The 15,916-nt window shown below is 29.6% G+C and overlaps 1 protein-coding gene across 1 annotated transcript; it reads left to right on the top strand.

The window, feature by feature from the left end:
• Nucleotides 1-9,119: 9,119 nt before the first annotated feature.
• LOC112686431 (nuclear RNA export factor 1-like) lies at nt 9,120-15,708 on the top strand. Its single transcript, XM_025558691.1, has 14 exons — nt 9,120-9,492; nt 10,880-11,108; nt 11,179-11,278; nt 11,341-11,421; nt 11,481-11,585; nt 11,649-11,805; nt 11,888-12,087; nt 12,151-12,257; nt 12,316-12,352; nt 13,820-14,073; nt 14,156-14,339; nt 14,405-14,581; nt 14,648-15,240; nt 15,411-15,708. The coding sequence occupies exons 1-14, from the start codon at nt 9,435-9,437 to the stop codon at nt 15,502-15,504; spliced, it is 2,376 nt and encodes a 791-aa protein (XP_025414476.1). The 5' UTR covers nt 9,120-9,434; the 3' UTR covers nt 15,505-15,708.
• Nucleotides 15,709-15,916: the final 208 nt, after the last annotated feature.

Genomic DNA, 15,916 nt, shown 5'->3' with positions numbered 1-15,916 from the left:
GCACCGAAGAGACGCAACGGTTGAGCAGTCCGGTGGAGCGGATCATGACGGCAAAACGCCCGAAACCCGCCTCCAACGAAACTGGACCGTTATGCGTTATCATCAAAGAGGGATGGATCGATCGTCCCTTTGACGTTCGGAAACTAAATCCACGATTAACACTATCCAGACGTCGTTTGTAGTATGGGCCCGTTTCGCCCATACTGCAAGTTTTTCATTTTTTAAGTGCGAAATAGTGTAAAGTCTTAATTAATTTTCCGACGAAATTCATCAAGATGACGCCGTGATGGAATTCGTTGTTCAATGGATCTATAAGAAAATTCGTTAAGATATGGCTGAAGGTCGTGTTCGTGAAAGTCGAAATAGTGGATCTATGCAATATGGATACAAGATTTGTGTAAAAACAAGTTAATGATCGAATGATGGGTGATATACATTTCATTAAGTTTTTTATTAGATAATAATTCGAAATAGCTATTAGTATGTCTATAACCGATTAGCTACTGCTAGGTACCGAGTTGAATTCAGAAACATGATTATTTTTAACTTTTTTGTCAATATAAATTGTTGTTGAACTCTAATATTATCCACGGAAATCTATAGTGCAGTACTTAAAATAATTTTGTTCATCTGAATTCAATATTGGTAGGGAATAATGAACGATTGTCATCTTGTGTAATTGCATTTATTTATGAAAAATTAAATGTAATTTTCAACTTAAAAACCGTATAAGCATTTCACGCGGTTCTTTCATCATACCGGCGTTCATTTTTCCTGTCGTGGAAGAGGCCTACAGGGGAACCACGTTAAAAAAAGCGCACTGCGTGTAATACCTCATGCTTCTGGAAATTACAGTTTCAAAAAGAGCTAAGGTGGTGTGGAAACTTACACATATTGTCGGTTATAAGATATACAATGACTAGGTGAACATGTGTCGCAGAACAAATCGCTAAAATTGAGCTAGATTTCATATTTAAATAATATTGAATTGCAAAAAAATTGCATAGTCCATTTCATTATGTTTTCAGTTTTCCTTCCCATCGTAGTCGCATCATTGTTTCGACAACAGATTAGATCGCATACAAATGGACACGTGAATATAATATACATTTATAAACAGATTTATTAACATCATTGTAAATAGAATGTACAATATTTTTAATTTATTTTAATTTTCTCTTGATTTTAGACAAATCGTTGGCAACGAAACGAACGAACACCAAAACGAATTTGTTGGAAACGCAACACATACGCGTGTATGTTACCGGAAATGTTGACATTTTAGGAAAGGATGACAATTCCTAGTAGCGGAAGGAAATTATATCATTGCCTAGGAATTGTCATCATTTCCGTAGTTTATTAGGCAATGTTATCACTCATTACTTTCTTAGACGAAAGCATTGGAACTCATGATGTTACAAGTCATGTGGGACCGGCTTTACAATATAATCGTCACCGTAATCGTCACCCGTCGATAAAATGGTTGTGTGGAAAATATCTATCGCATATCGCATATATTTATCGCAATCTTTATGTATTTTATTAAAAGTGTCCCTAATTTGTACATGCAGTATACCACCTTTAGTAGTGTGTTCTTCTTAGTAGAGTACGTATTTGTTATTTACACATTCAGTGCGTTTGTTAAAAATGGATCTCAATAAAATGCGAAATGAATTTAATAAAGCAATTTTATTACTAATTGGCGATAAGCGTGATGACAACAAATCGTTCATGAATAATGAGGAATACGATCGTCGTATGGAAGATGTAAAACTATCCAAGATTAAAAAAAAATGCAAGAGAGATTATAGAAATATTCGTAAGTACGATGTTATTTTAATAAATGATAAAGAGCGCTTAATTAAGGCCATGAACCATGATAATGACGGTATATGTTATTACGTTAAAAACGAAGAGCTATTCGATATTCTTCACTCTACGCATATAGCTATCGGTCACGGTGGTCGCGACCGTATGATGGCTGAAATAAAATTAAAGTATTGTAATATAACAAAAGAAACAATAATGATTTTTTTGAGTCTTTGTACCGACTGTCATAAAAAATCATCTAACCCAAAAAGAGGTCTTGTTTCCAAACCAATTTTGCATTCAGCATACAACTCACGTGCACAAATAGACATAATTGATATGCAATCTCAATGTAAAACAAAATGCAAGATGAACAGGTGTACTTGCAGATCGGCATCTAGAATTTGTAATTCTAATGTCATGGAGGTTTGCCATGTGAAAATAAAACTGAGTAACTACGAAAAATAAAATGTAAAATATAAAAATTGTGAAATTATAAAAATCAAATTGATAAAAAAAAAGTTAAAAAAAAACTACTCTATTTTATTTTATTATTTTATTATTTTATTATAATATTAGTAATTAACATTTATACATAGTAAAATAATTATTTTAAGTCTAATTAAATCAAATTAAAAAAAAAAAAAATGGTATTACATGTATGAAAAAATATGGCATCATTGCCTGGAATTTTAAGGAAATGATAACATATACTAGGCAATGATATCATTTCCTTCCGCTACTAGGAATTGTCATAATTTCCTAGGAATTGTCATCCTTTCCTAAATGTCAACATTTCCGGTAACATATATATTAACAAACATGTATTTTTTTTTTTTTACGTGTATATTTTTCGATGGATACATAATAATGTGCATCATTCAATTATATATCATGTTAAAAATAAATTTTAATGATGTATTATTAGTTAATATATTATATACAGTTATTACAAAATGATAGTGTTATATTCTTCATCGTGAATCCGTTACCGGATGGTCAAGAAAAATCGATATATATATACCAGGTATACCGCCAATGACTATATTACTATATAACTCGAAAAATTACAAGCGTACAACTAATAAGTTCAAATACAACTTTTGAGTAATGTAGGTATACATATACATATATACCCTGTGCGTTTGTAATTTGTCGAGTTATATAGTAATATAGTCATTGGCGGATCTAAGTCCGAGGAACGTTACCCCCCTCCCACCATCGTCCTAAGTTAAGTGTTATTAATTCATTAGTAAATATATTTAAGTAATTGAATGAGTAACTGAGTGAGTGAATTGGAATATTATCGAAAGTACTCGTAATCCTACTTTCGATCTAAATTATATACAAGCTCAATGGTTTTTAAAAACTATAACCTATGTTTAATTATAAATACAAATAGTATTACTGTGAATAAGGAAATAACTTCCTAAAATGATTACTGCAATGTTGGTTATGAGCACTCCCAAAAATCAATTCCTGAATCCGCAACTGATTGCCGTGGTCACGTAATTGCGTTGTTAGTTGTTAAAATCATTATAAAAATGTTGAGTTTTGTCTTGAAATTTTTTAAATTAATAATATCAGAGTAATATATTTCTGTATTATTATCAAGGTAATGAGTTACATAGCAAGTTTTTTGAGAGCTAATCAGCGAAGCATGGCTACGTATGTCTTGTGATTGGTATAACTTCGAAAAAAAAAATAACGTTACTTAACTATTACATTTAAAGGAAGAAATGGTCTTTTATTTTTATATCATTTATTTTTCACATAAAAAGTTTTCAATTCCGTCATTTAAAACGTTACTAATTAAATCATAAGTCACATTAAGTTCGTATTCTAGTACGTGGATATATATATCATATAATATTTATAAATAATATTATTATCACTTTGTTTCCTTTGGCGCTTCGTCATTGTTAGGTAGGTATTCACGCTCATATTATATTTATTTCTGTATATTTTAACTGTAATATTTTTTTTGTAAAATAGCCCACAAAAAAGTATCTGATGTATAAAATATAAAAATATTAAAAGATAAAAAATTAGAGAACAAATTTTTGACAAATCGATTGAGAAAACGGTTAAAAAATAAATTCAAGAAAATTTTTCAACAAATTCGACTGTTAATTTTAATTAAGCAAATACAAATCTAAGTGTAATGGACCCTTAGAAAATCCGAAAGAATTAATTGCTGAATACTAAATATTAAATATTTTCTTCGAGAAAGCCGTGATAGTCTAGAACTGAAGAACTGAAAACTATTATGTAATGTAGTTAGTATATTTACATATTATTGACGTGGTGTGCAAATGTGTGATCTAAGTTACGTTGATCATAAATGCGTAGGCGTTGCTAAACGAATCTTCAATTGTAAAACGTTATTGGTGTACATTTTAAATGAATAAATCAAAATTCAATTTAAGCCATTATCAAGTTTTATTAATGTAAGGATCGTATTTGATATATAACATTATTTTAATACATTATTGTTGTTAATGTTAAAATAAAACCGTTGGTCTCGAACTGTTGGTAGGTAAATCGAGCCGAACCCACCCGGCAGCGCATCACACACTCGATTAAAATTTAATACGAACACGAGAAATATGACTTATGGTGTGTGTAGAAAAGTGATTTATTTTCCTGTACTGTACACGCGAGACTGTTACTTTGGAGTTTTGAAATACAATACATGTTATTGTTGTTCATTATATACTAAAAGAGGTAAAAAATTATGTAGAGTACAGATTATACGTACATGCAGGGCCGGATTTTAACTTTTTAACACCCAGGGAAAATGGAAAATTAAAAATATACGCCCTTTTTAGGAAATTTCAAGGAAATGACCAGAATTAGTATTATTTTAAATTAAGCACACTCACATAGTAGTGTGAGCACCAATCATTTATAAAGCCGTTAGTAATCTACTGGACCAATAATTTATTTATCACAAATTATTTGAACAATTTTAGCTTAAAAATCAAAAAAAAAAAAAATAAATAGTTTTTATATAATCAACTAATCAAGTAATATTTTTAGAAGCACTTCTTAATGGTGTATTTAAAGCTAAAATCTATGGTTAATATTTCTGAGTTTCAGGTTTAGAAAAAATAATATTGGTACCTAATAATAACATTTATAAATTATTTATTAAAAAATCTAAATTATTTATTGCTTACTTTTAAGTTTTAACATAAAAAGCTTTATGTAAATAAACAATATTTATACATTTTCAATTTTTGTTATTGTTACATTCAAAACTTCATAATTACTATATGTCTACATATTATGTATCTACTTAGGTATGGAAAAACTACAATGAAAGAAAAATATAATTAAGTTCTGAAAATTGAAATAGTATAATGATTACCTATAACTTATGTATTAAATGTACCTATAATGTATTAAAATATATTATTCTACATTTTCCAAATTTACAAAATTTTATACTTAATATTTAAAACTTTATTTTTTTGGCTTTGATTGCAGAAAAATTATCAATAACTGAATCAAAATCAACGGTCTTTGAGATCTTTTTTTCGATTGACAGAAGTGACAAGTTAGTGAGTCGGTTTTGGTTTATCGTGGATGTAAATACGTTTTTATTAATTTGAGTTTAGTAAAACTTCCTTTACACGATGCGGTTGTACAGGGCAATATTAGATACAAACGAATAGCAATACAAATACATATTTGGGAATAAGTCAGTCATTGAGTACTCGTATATTAACTCTAGAATGTTTAATAGAGATTGATTTTTAAGTTCAGGTAACATACCTAATACTAGGTTTTTAAAGTTAATTAATTCCAAAGTAAAGTCTGAAGGTTTTAAATCGTTATCATATTTTATGGCTAGGTCAGCAGCAGCTTTAATTAAATAATTTGAATCTCTTTCAACGAGGTCAGCTCCATTTAAAAATCCAAAGTCAGAAAATACTTGATTAAGCTTTTCAAATCTCCAGTTCATATTCATAGTTAATATATCATAAATATTTTTTAAATTAATAATACAAGTTTTTTTTTTGAGTCACATTCCAGTCGTCTGTAAATTCTTCAAGATCCAATAGTTTTATTCGTTTTATTCTTTTTTGAGGAAAAACAGTTGCAATACCCATTTTTTTAATTAAATTTTCAGCACTTTGAAATAAAGTTTTAAGTCTGTTATTTCGCAAATCAGTGATTTCACTAATTAATCTTTTTATTAGATTTACAGCTTTATTTATTGTTAATGATTTCGATTGTAGACAAACATTAACGCGATCAATGCTTGAAAGGATAGCATTCCAAATAGATAAAAAGCAAATAAATTCATAGTCAATGGATAATAATAAATTTTTAATCAAAAATATTGATTCAGCATTATCTTTTTCAATTATATTATTAAGGACATTTTTTATTTTGGATGGTTGTGTAAAAACCGCTTTTATAGCTACAGATTTAGAAGACCATCTTGTATCAGAAAATGGTTTAAGTATGAGTTTCAATGATTTCAATTCTTCCCAACGAGAACGTGAACCCGAAAAAAAAATTGAATAATTGTTGAATCTTGTCAAAAAATGTTTTCATTTTAACATTTGATTATACATCGTTGACGCCAGCCAAATTTAAACTATGAGCAGTACATGGTACGAAAGTAGCTAAATAATTTTTTTCCATAAATTTTGCTTACACACCTTTATATTTCCATGCCATATTTGCTCCATTATCGTAAGCTTAGCCTCTACAGTTTTTTATATTTAAATCATCATCCGATAACTGAGTTAATATTTCACTTGTTAAGACTTTTCCAGTTTTTTCATGTGATAAAATAAATCCTAAAAATTTTCTTCTATACAAACTTTCCCATTAGAAATATGTACGTATCGGATAACTTGACTCATTTGTTCCCTTTTGGAAACATCAGGTGTGCAATCGAACATAATAGTAAAATATTTTGCAAACTTGAATTGATTTATAATTTTTTCTCTGACCTTTTTAGTTAATAAAGAAATAAATTCATCTTGAATGTGATGAGAGAAATAAGATACAGATCTTTCTTATGGAATTCAATATGTTTCCTTAATACTCCATTAGATTTATTTATTAAGCTAATGAAATTTAAATAATGTCCCGCTGCTGGGTTACCTATTTCTTCAGAATTTCCTCTTAAGGCTAGATTATTATTTGCACAATAAAGTAACACGTAACACATCTAATATTATTTTTAAAACATATCGCCACTTTTCTTGTTCTGATTTTATTTCTTTCTATGAGGAGTCATCAATACCCCCTCCTTTCATTATTTTATTTTCAAGCATTTTTCATTCTAAAAAATGTTAAATGTGGTCTTGAAAATCTTCTTATACAATCTTCTATCCTCATAGTTTTTTATAGTTTTTTTTGTGTAGACTCACTTTTTATATATATTCATTAATTATTATTGAAAGAATACGTTATGCGTTATGTCTTCTTTCGTTGAACCGACTATACTGTATTTAAATGATTTTTTTTTCTTTGATAATTCCATATCTAAAAAAATGTCAAGTTATATAGCATTTATGAGACTTATAAATTGTTGGATCTAACATACTTTTAATAAATGTGTTCCTTCGTTATGCTATAGGTTAGGTTACTGAAGAAGACACTTCTAATGTTTTTGTAATCATAAATATGTATTTTATTCTGTAACTGAAATATCAAGATCTATATGCATATTTATACCTTTTTTTCAATTCTTTGCCCGTCTATTTAATATAAAAATAATACACATATTTAATCTTTAACTAGTGCTCGACTTGAGGGGGGGGGGGCGCAGGGGGACGGAGTACCCTTTCTAATTTTTAGAAATTTTAGCGTTCTCTGCTATTAATACGTTATTATTATAACGCTTAACAAGTTTTGGGGACGCAATTTTTTTTAAGCAAACAGAGTCCCCCTTCTTTAATTTTGCCAAATCAAGCACTGCCTTTAACTATTGTTGAGGAGACACATAACGTTCTATGGGTACTATTATTATTATAGGCGTGGATGCCAGGTGTGCCCGGGCACCTCCCGAAACGTTCTAAACAGGGCCCTACATTTTAAATTCCAGATTATAAAGGGCCCATATTTTAACTCATTCGGCTCAAATTAAATGTAATTTATTCTAAATAATTTGGTTAAAAGTAAACAATGTCTCACAATAGAAACAACAAAACAAAATGTCCTAAATTTTCGTGAAAACATTTTTTATGATAATATAACAGCTTCAATTTATTGTAAAATTATAACATGATTTAAGCTATCCAAAAAAATATACGTTAAAACATGTTCGTTGGGACTAATATACCACAATATTCAATATAAAATTAATGTTACTTTTATTTCATTATTTATACATTATGATTTATTAATTATATCTTCGCGTTTTGTTAATATAGGGCTCAAAAGTATTGTAGGCACCCCTTGACATACAGGTCTGTGCACGCCTATGACCGTGGTGCTTTTAGAAAAAAAACAATTAGGTGGGGCTCTGCTAGATAGCGAACGCTTTTGACGCCGAAAGCGTATCAGTTTTCCATCCGTATATTATCAATAGTAATAATTATCACAAGTGGTAACCGTGGTAGTATTGTATGATAAATTGTACATAAAAATGTTTTGAATATTATTAATTAATAATTAATAATTACTTATATTAAGTGAATTTCACCCGAGCGAGGCACGCAGAAGCTAGTTGGTGTATTATTATAAAATGTTATCTTATCATTTTTATCTCTTATCAATGAGGAGAACTGACCCAAGCCCAAAATTTACATTATTGAGTTGGTCACACTGATACAATAAAGAGTATTAACTTAGCAATAATCTTTGTGTAACACTGACATTTTTTCATCACAACTAGTCGATTATTGCTAATGTAGTCTTATGTCTAATTTTTTAAATATTTTAAGTACCAACGTCCGATATGGTTCTACCTAATAACTTAGGGGGAGGATTCAGCCCCCATAGCCCCCCCCCACTTGTATCCGTACTCAGTGACGGCGCGAGGGGAGGTCAATAGGGGCAGTTGCCCAGGGATCCGTGCATTAAATTGTAATAAGGCCCTGCGGTTCTGATTTAACTGAACTTGAAATATTTTATTAATAGAAATTATAAGACTCAAATTAATTTTGCCCAGGGCCCCACAAACTCTAGCACCGTTACTGTCCGTACCTAAGCCTCGTCATGTCAACGTCAACTAGTTGGCGGGGATAATTTTTTAGCACTAATTACTCTATAGGTCAGACGGTGTAGCCGCGGCGGACCAATGAAGGACGCGATCATGCGTCATTTGATAAGACGTGATAACTGATAGCGTCACCCGTAAGCATCGTACTGAGTTGTTGTGGCCCATATCTTGCGATCCCGTTCACTTTTCCTTCTACTTGATTAATCTCGAACGGATCCCGCTGCAGCTGTCCGACGCGCGTTTCCGAATATCTGATACGCCGTTGTAACGACAGCCTTCGCGCGGGACACCGAACGCAACGCGACCAAAATCAATCGTCCTCCGTGCTCCGGTCCATACGCGTACCCGTTCGACTTAGTCACAGGGTCGCTCGTGTGCGCGCGCGCACGCTGCTTTTCACCTGTCGTCGATATAGCGTGGACACGCTTGGACTATGGCTGGCAGATCACGAGGACGCAACTTTAACAACAGATACCATTACACCAATCCACGTGAGTACCACCGCTGCTGCGCGTATACTAATCCGTCCGACGGGTCTGGTGCTAAGTGTTGGTCGTCGGGATTTCGGCAATCGTTTTATGTTTTGATTATCTAGGTGTACAGTTTTCTGTACACCTAGATAAGTTCAAGTGTGTCATCGGTTCTGACTGCATTGCACGACAAAAAAAACTTATTTTTCATAGCTTTGATAGATATTCATTGATCATTATTGTTCATTGTTAGAAAAAATCCAACATTTACTATATATCACTAATTTTTAATGAACCAAAATGTATTTACAGTTAGTGCCGTCAAAATCCTCAACATTTGTCTAGCGAAAAATATTTTATAAGGCCGCAATATTTAAATATTGGCCACAATGACTTACTGATTGTGTGTATGGAGGGGTAATTATTTTACTTAAAAAAGATTGATATTAGGCTTTAATTTTGTAATGAAGCTTTCACACGGTTTGACAGCCAAAATTTAGCTCAATACCTTTAAAGCGAACACATTCTAAATTTTCAAAAGATGTCAGGCCAAAGCCTGACCTCAATATAGGGTTTGGTGCCATTGTTTACACCTTGGTACTTAATGGAAGTTTTATCGCCCTTTAAAGGGCGGTGAACTGATTTTCGGTGGTATGCTGGTGTTTAGTATAATATATGTTATATTTATACTAAAATTAAAAACAGGAAAAAACTAAAGTATAGATGTTTTGTTGAGCTTTACACCATGACTTATCTGCTGTAATAGTTTTCAAATAATATAATTTCATTTATTGATCTATAAAATAAATATGAGTCAATATAATATGAATTCTTACCAGCTTTATATGTAATTGTTTTCAAATGTATCTTTAATATATTATTTTCAAGCAAACTATTTTTTTTATTTTTTTTTAAGCAACATTTATAAATATTTTGTATCTAAAGAGGGACAGCTTAACAAAGGTTAAGACTCGCTGATTTACAGGCAATAGAATATTTAAAAATTAAAAACAATCAAAAATTTGTAATTTTATCCTAAAATAGTCCTACTTTAATTATTATTTATATATTTATTTTACTATAGAATACTCTTTTGAAAATTGTAATACATGCATACATACATACATACATACATAATACATACATATATTATACATGGTATAAGTAAATAAATAAAATCTTTATGTTATATAATAAAATATTTTTGATAACTTAAATTTTTTTTCCCTGGACCGATTCAAGCTATCAAAGTTCCACTGTACATAGAATATTTCTAATAATAAAAAAATTAAAAGAGATTATTGTTTATAAATTACTCTTGTTATTAATTATTTGCGGTTCTGTTTTTGGAGAGCCAATAACTTATTTTTCATAGTAAAATTATTTTTAATAATTTTTATAAATTTAGGTAATGAACATGATGATCGATCATCTAGACCAAGCACTAGTCGAGGAGGTGGTGGTTATCCAGATCGCCATGGTTTTAATAAAAAAGTGACATTTAAAGCAAATAATCGTGGTGGTAACCATTTTCGTAAAAGCTGGGAAAATAAAACTGATTTGGTTCGTGAGCAATTGGATAGCAATGAATTTTCCAGCCAGAACGGACAATCTAACAGAAATAGTTCTGGTCGAAGGTATTTCATTATTTTTAAAATAATTGTTGATTAATAATTAAATATAATTATAAAAAAAAAAAATAACTAGGTCTTATCCCGAAAGGAATTATGGCCGTGGTGGTCATGGTAACTTCAGAAATGCATCATGGGCTTTAAAAGAATGTAGCACAGGATGGTATTCTGTATTTGTAAGTTCTTATTTTGTATAATGTAATTGAATTCTTGAATATAAACATTTTTAATTTTTTAGGTACCAAATGTTGACAATTGTGATGAAGTCCTGAAAATAATTCAAACCTATATTGCACCGATTGTTTTTTATCCATATAATGTGAGCCATGTCTATATTATCTTATATTTGTAAAATGTAATAATGATTTTATTTTACAGAAACAATATTTTGATAATGCATTAAGATTTCTTGTTGACGATTTTAAAATTGCCAAAACATTGCAAAATACCAGTTATAAGATAACACTAAGAGATGATCGAAAAGTAAATTGTGATATGTTAGACAATTTTAGTTTATTGCTTATATACTCAATTATTTTTTTTTAGTTGATTATTAAAGTTGTGTGTTACTTTCCTCCTCGTGGACCAATATCATTTACACCTGTGTCTAATGAAGTAAAAGAAAAAATGATTGAAGCAATGGCAATTCGTTACAATCCTAGTACCAAAAGTTTAGATTTATCACGGTTTTATGCATGTTCATGTATGTATAAGTATATTTTGCATAAAATCAATAAAAGTTTTATTAATACCCAATTCCTAATAATTGTTTTTATTTGTTTTAGTATTTACTGATAATCAATTGTTTGTACCACTAAATCGACCAGCAGTTCTTTTGGCTGCATTAAATATGGTTGCTCAGCATACTAAACATGACTTATATGGTCTTAGTCTTGAAAATAATCATATGTATCTAGGAGAAGGACTCATATGGATACGTAGATTGTTTCCTGAATTAAAAGTGTTAGATTTGGCAGGCAACAAAGTAAAATATAAAGCAATTTAATTTTAATGTACCTGCATTTTGTTAAAATTATTTTTATTTCAGTTTTCTGACCTAAAAGAGCTTAAATGCCTTATGGGTTTTACTATTGAAGTGCTCAATTTGTCGAGGAATCCAGTGTGTGATACAGAGGACAAAGAGCGTTACAGACGGTATGCATATTTTTTATTAATCTTTAATTTCTGTTTATATGTTTTATTATTGTTTCAGGGATGTACAACAATTATTTCCTTTGCTAAATAAATTGGTAAGTGTCATATGTTTTATCTTATTGCGCTTGTACATTCTTAATGTGTACAAAGAACAACAAGATCGATGTTTCTATTGTACTAGCTTAACAGTATTGTGATAATTTTTGGTGTTTAATAAGGTAAGGTGTCTATGGTAAGTACATCTTACCTGGTTTAAATTTCGAGTTATAATCAGAAATTATACTTTTTGTTCATGTATAATTAGATGGGTTTGAATGAATAAGTTGCAAAATTCGGAAAATTAGTAAAGACTTTGTGAAAAAATGATTATATAGTACAATTTGTTACAAGTTTCTAAAACAATATGTTGATATAATTTATATTGTACCTAATTTAGTGCTTCTCAACCTATTTTTTTCATGACATCAAATTTAAATGAATTAAAAATTGATACTTTTTTTGGGCTGCGACGAAATGTTTATTTTATCTTTTTTTTTTTATTAGCATGTTATGAACTGTAGTGTTTGAAGATTGATCAATTACTATTATTATTTTATTATAAATAAAAGAGAATTGTAAAAAGTTAACTTAAATATTATTCCTTTTAAAACATATTCTTTGATTACTTGAGTGTGAGACTGGTGGCACATTTCATTATTACTAATAATTTGATTAATTATCAATCAGTATATTTAATTTCCAATCATTATTTTTTTTTTATCTAACTAAAAACTAATAGGATAATAAATTAATGTATTTTAAAGTTCTTCAATATCTGGATTATATATATTTATAGTACATGATCATAAATCTTCTATCTTATTTTTACCAAGCTGCATGTATTTAATTTAATTTTTATCCAAATAGTATGTAATATAGTTAATATTGTTTCCTATATTAAGGTTAGAGTGTTCCTTGGTTTCAATGTTTGGATATTCCCTGCTCTAGAATCTCATAACTTAAATTTGGTTATGATTTTCCTCTTTTATTCCTGTCTTATGTAAGTAATTTCCTTAATAACATAATGCAACATATTACAACCATAATATAATCTTAATTCTGTAATTTTGTTTTGTTTTAATGTTGAAAACTAAGCCAAAAGAAAAAAAAAAGGTTAAAGAGACTAACATACACATTTTTGCCCATTTCCAACATCGCGGCCCATCTCATGTTGTGTTAGCATTTTATGACTAATATTCTATTAAATATTTCATTTTTTTCTAATTTATTTTTAGCAACATTTCTTATTTGTGCACATTGGTTGAGAATCACTCTCTTTACTTATAGGTTAAATAGTATGTACTTTCTTTAAATAAAAAAATATTTGAATTACTTTTCGAGTTCTTAAATAAGAAATTTAAGTATTCATGGAGTGTTTATTTTGTGTTTTAAGTTTCTAATTCTGTATTGCTTGAAATAAATTAAGTTCAAATACCTTTATTGAAGAAATCTTTAATAATGCTTTTGATATTTATTTTGAGTGAATTTCTAGGATATAGGACAATATTATAAATTTATTTCAGGATGATTTGGAATTGCCTTCTCGATATAGTGCCATTGTGGGGACGAAATTAAAAATGCCAATTAACCTGGGTAATAGTTACCCAATTCCTGAAGGGCATAATCCTGAACAGATAAATCCAGTCACAACTTTAGTAGAATCATTCTTAACTCAATATTACAGTCTATATGATAACACAGTGTCCAGACAAATGGTTTCTGAAGCTTACCATGAAAACGCTACATTTTCATTATCCTCTTGTTTTCTGTCCACTGTGTAAGTGTGATAAGAATGTTGAATACCTTTAATTATAAAATGATTGGATTATGATTTTTTGTGATTTTTTTGTTATTTTTAGTTCTAAAGGTAGTTTAACACAGTATATGCCTGAATGCCGAAACTTTCTGAAATTTGAAAAACACAGATCAGGGAGAAATCGTCATCTACACAAAGGCAGAGAGAATATTGTTAACTTTTTAGAAAAGTTACCCAAAACCAAACATGACCTTGGTTCATTTATAGTCGATGTACCATTAGCAAATGTGAGTTCAGAGATTTTGATTTTATTTAAATTTTGCCAATAATTTAAATTATTTTTCTTTCAAAGCCTGTAATGGTTCAGATTGTATTAAATGGTGTCTTTGCTGAAGACTTCAAAGAAACAAATCAAAGGCAGGTTTTCCGATCATTTTGTAGGACATTCAGCATAGTGCCTGTTGGAAGTGGTTGGAGTATAGTAAGCGATATGCTTTTTGTAACAGTAGTCAATGAAGAGTTATTATTAGTAAGTGATTTGGTTTTTTAATGTATTGCAATAGAAAGTAATTTTAAAATAATTTTTGATTTACAGGAATCTTCAAAACGGTTTTATGTTTTTAAATCAAAACCTTTGTCATCAAAAAAGAATGATTCCAATAATAGTGGTAACAATAATGTAACCATGTTTATGGAAGATAATGACGAAATGCTTGGCATGGAATCATCATCATCCTACGTGGCATCTCCTACACCTAACTATCCTCCACCACCATATCAGCAAAACACATTTTCATCTTATCAGCCTTCGTCAATGAATCTACAGCAACAGCAGCAGCAGCTTCCACCAACTTATCAAAGTAGTTCACATACCCCTGCCATGCTTAATCAACCAACTTCTAACTTCCAGCAGCCGAGTCAACAAATATCCTTTCAGCAGCAGAATCATTCTGTAGCGGTACCATCACCATCAGTTTCAAACTTTCAACCCAATCCACAACAGTCAAACATGGCATTTTCTATGTTTGATTCTACATCATCAGGATCTGCTTCTGTGTCAGCTAATCAACAGACAAAAGAAATACTTTTGAATGTAAATAGTGATGCCAATTCAAACCCTGATACAAAATTGGGCATGATAAAGAGTTTTTCAGATGAATCTGGAATGAATGATGAATGGGCCAAAAAGTAAGACTTTTTTTTTAATTTTACTCAATATTACTGTAGAAAATCAGTCTTATTTGATGATTAAACTTACTTGATTTGAAAAATAAGATCTCTAATTGGACTTTTCTAAAGGTTCGATTAGGATTTTTTTAAAATAATTTATTTATTTGAATTAATTTAATTCCCTATAGATGTTTGGAAGAAAATAATTGGGACTACGCTAAAGCTGCTTTGTGTTTTTCAAAACTAAAACCCAATATTCCACCAGCTGCTTTTATACGCTGATGCGTGTATAGTTATGAATTCATTTAACATAATAGAATGAGAAATATTTTATTTTCATACTGCGGACTATTTTTTATTTATCTTTATATTGTTAAGTATTAATTTGTATCATTATTTTGGTTTTTCTTTTTCATACATTTTAAAAAAAAAATGTGAGAACTTACTATGTATGACAACTAATACCATTTACTTTTTTTCTTTTTCTTTTTTTTTTTTTTTTGATTATCTTATTTTATTAATTTTCTTTGAATACTCAACAATTTTGAAAATAAATTCTTAGTCTGTATTACAAAAAAAAAAAAAAAAAAAAAAAATAAGAAACCTGTCTGATTATAACAAGTCTACAGAAACAAATAAACAAGCAAAGAGTGAATTATAATGGATAAAAATGTTGCAATCAAATAATTTTGTT

The sequence above is a fragment of the Sipha flava genome, unplaced genomic scaffold, assembly GCF_003268045.1.
Source record: "Sipha flava isolate LNK unplaced genomic scaffold, YSA_version1 308_pilon_pilon, whole genome shotgun sequence".
Classification (NCBI taxonomy): Eukaryota; Metazoa; Arthropoda; class Insecta; order Hemiptera; family Aphididae; genus Sipha; species Sipha flava.
The sequence above is the reverse complement of the archived record's forward strand: the minus strand, read 5'-3'. Positions and strand labels throughout refer to the sequence as shown.

Excerpts from the sequence above, each read along its gene's own strand:
- LOC112686431 (XM_025558691.1), top strand. The coding sequence starts at position 9,435 with ATGGCTGGCAGATCACGAGGACGCAACTTTAACAACAGATACCATTAC. Across the intron at positions 11,279-11,340 it reads CAGGATGGTATTCTGTATTT|GTACCAAATGTTGACAATTG; the intron begins GTAAGTTCTTAT and ends TTAATTTTTTAG. Across the intron at positions 12,088-12,150 it reads TAGATTTGGCAGGCAACAAA|TTTTCTGACCTAAAAGAGCT; the intron begins GTAAAATATAAA and ends TTTTTATTTCAG.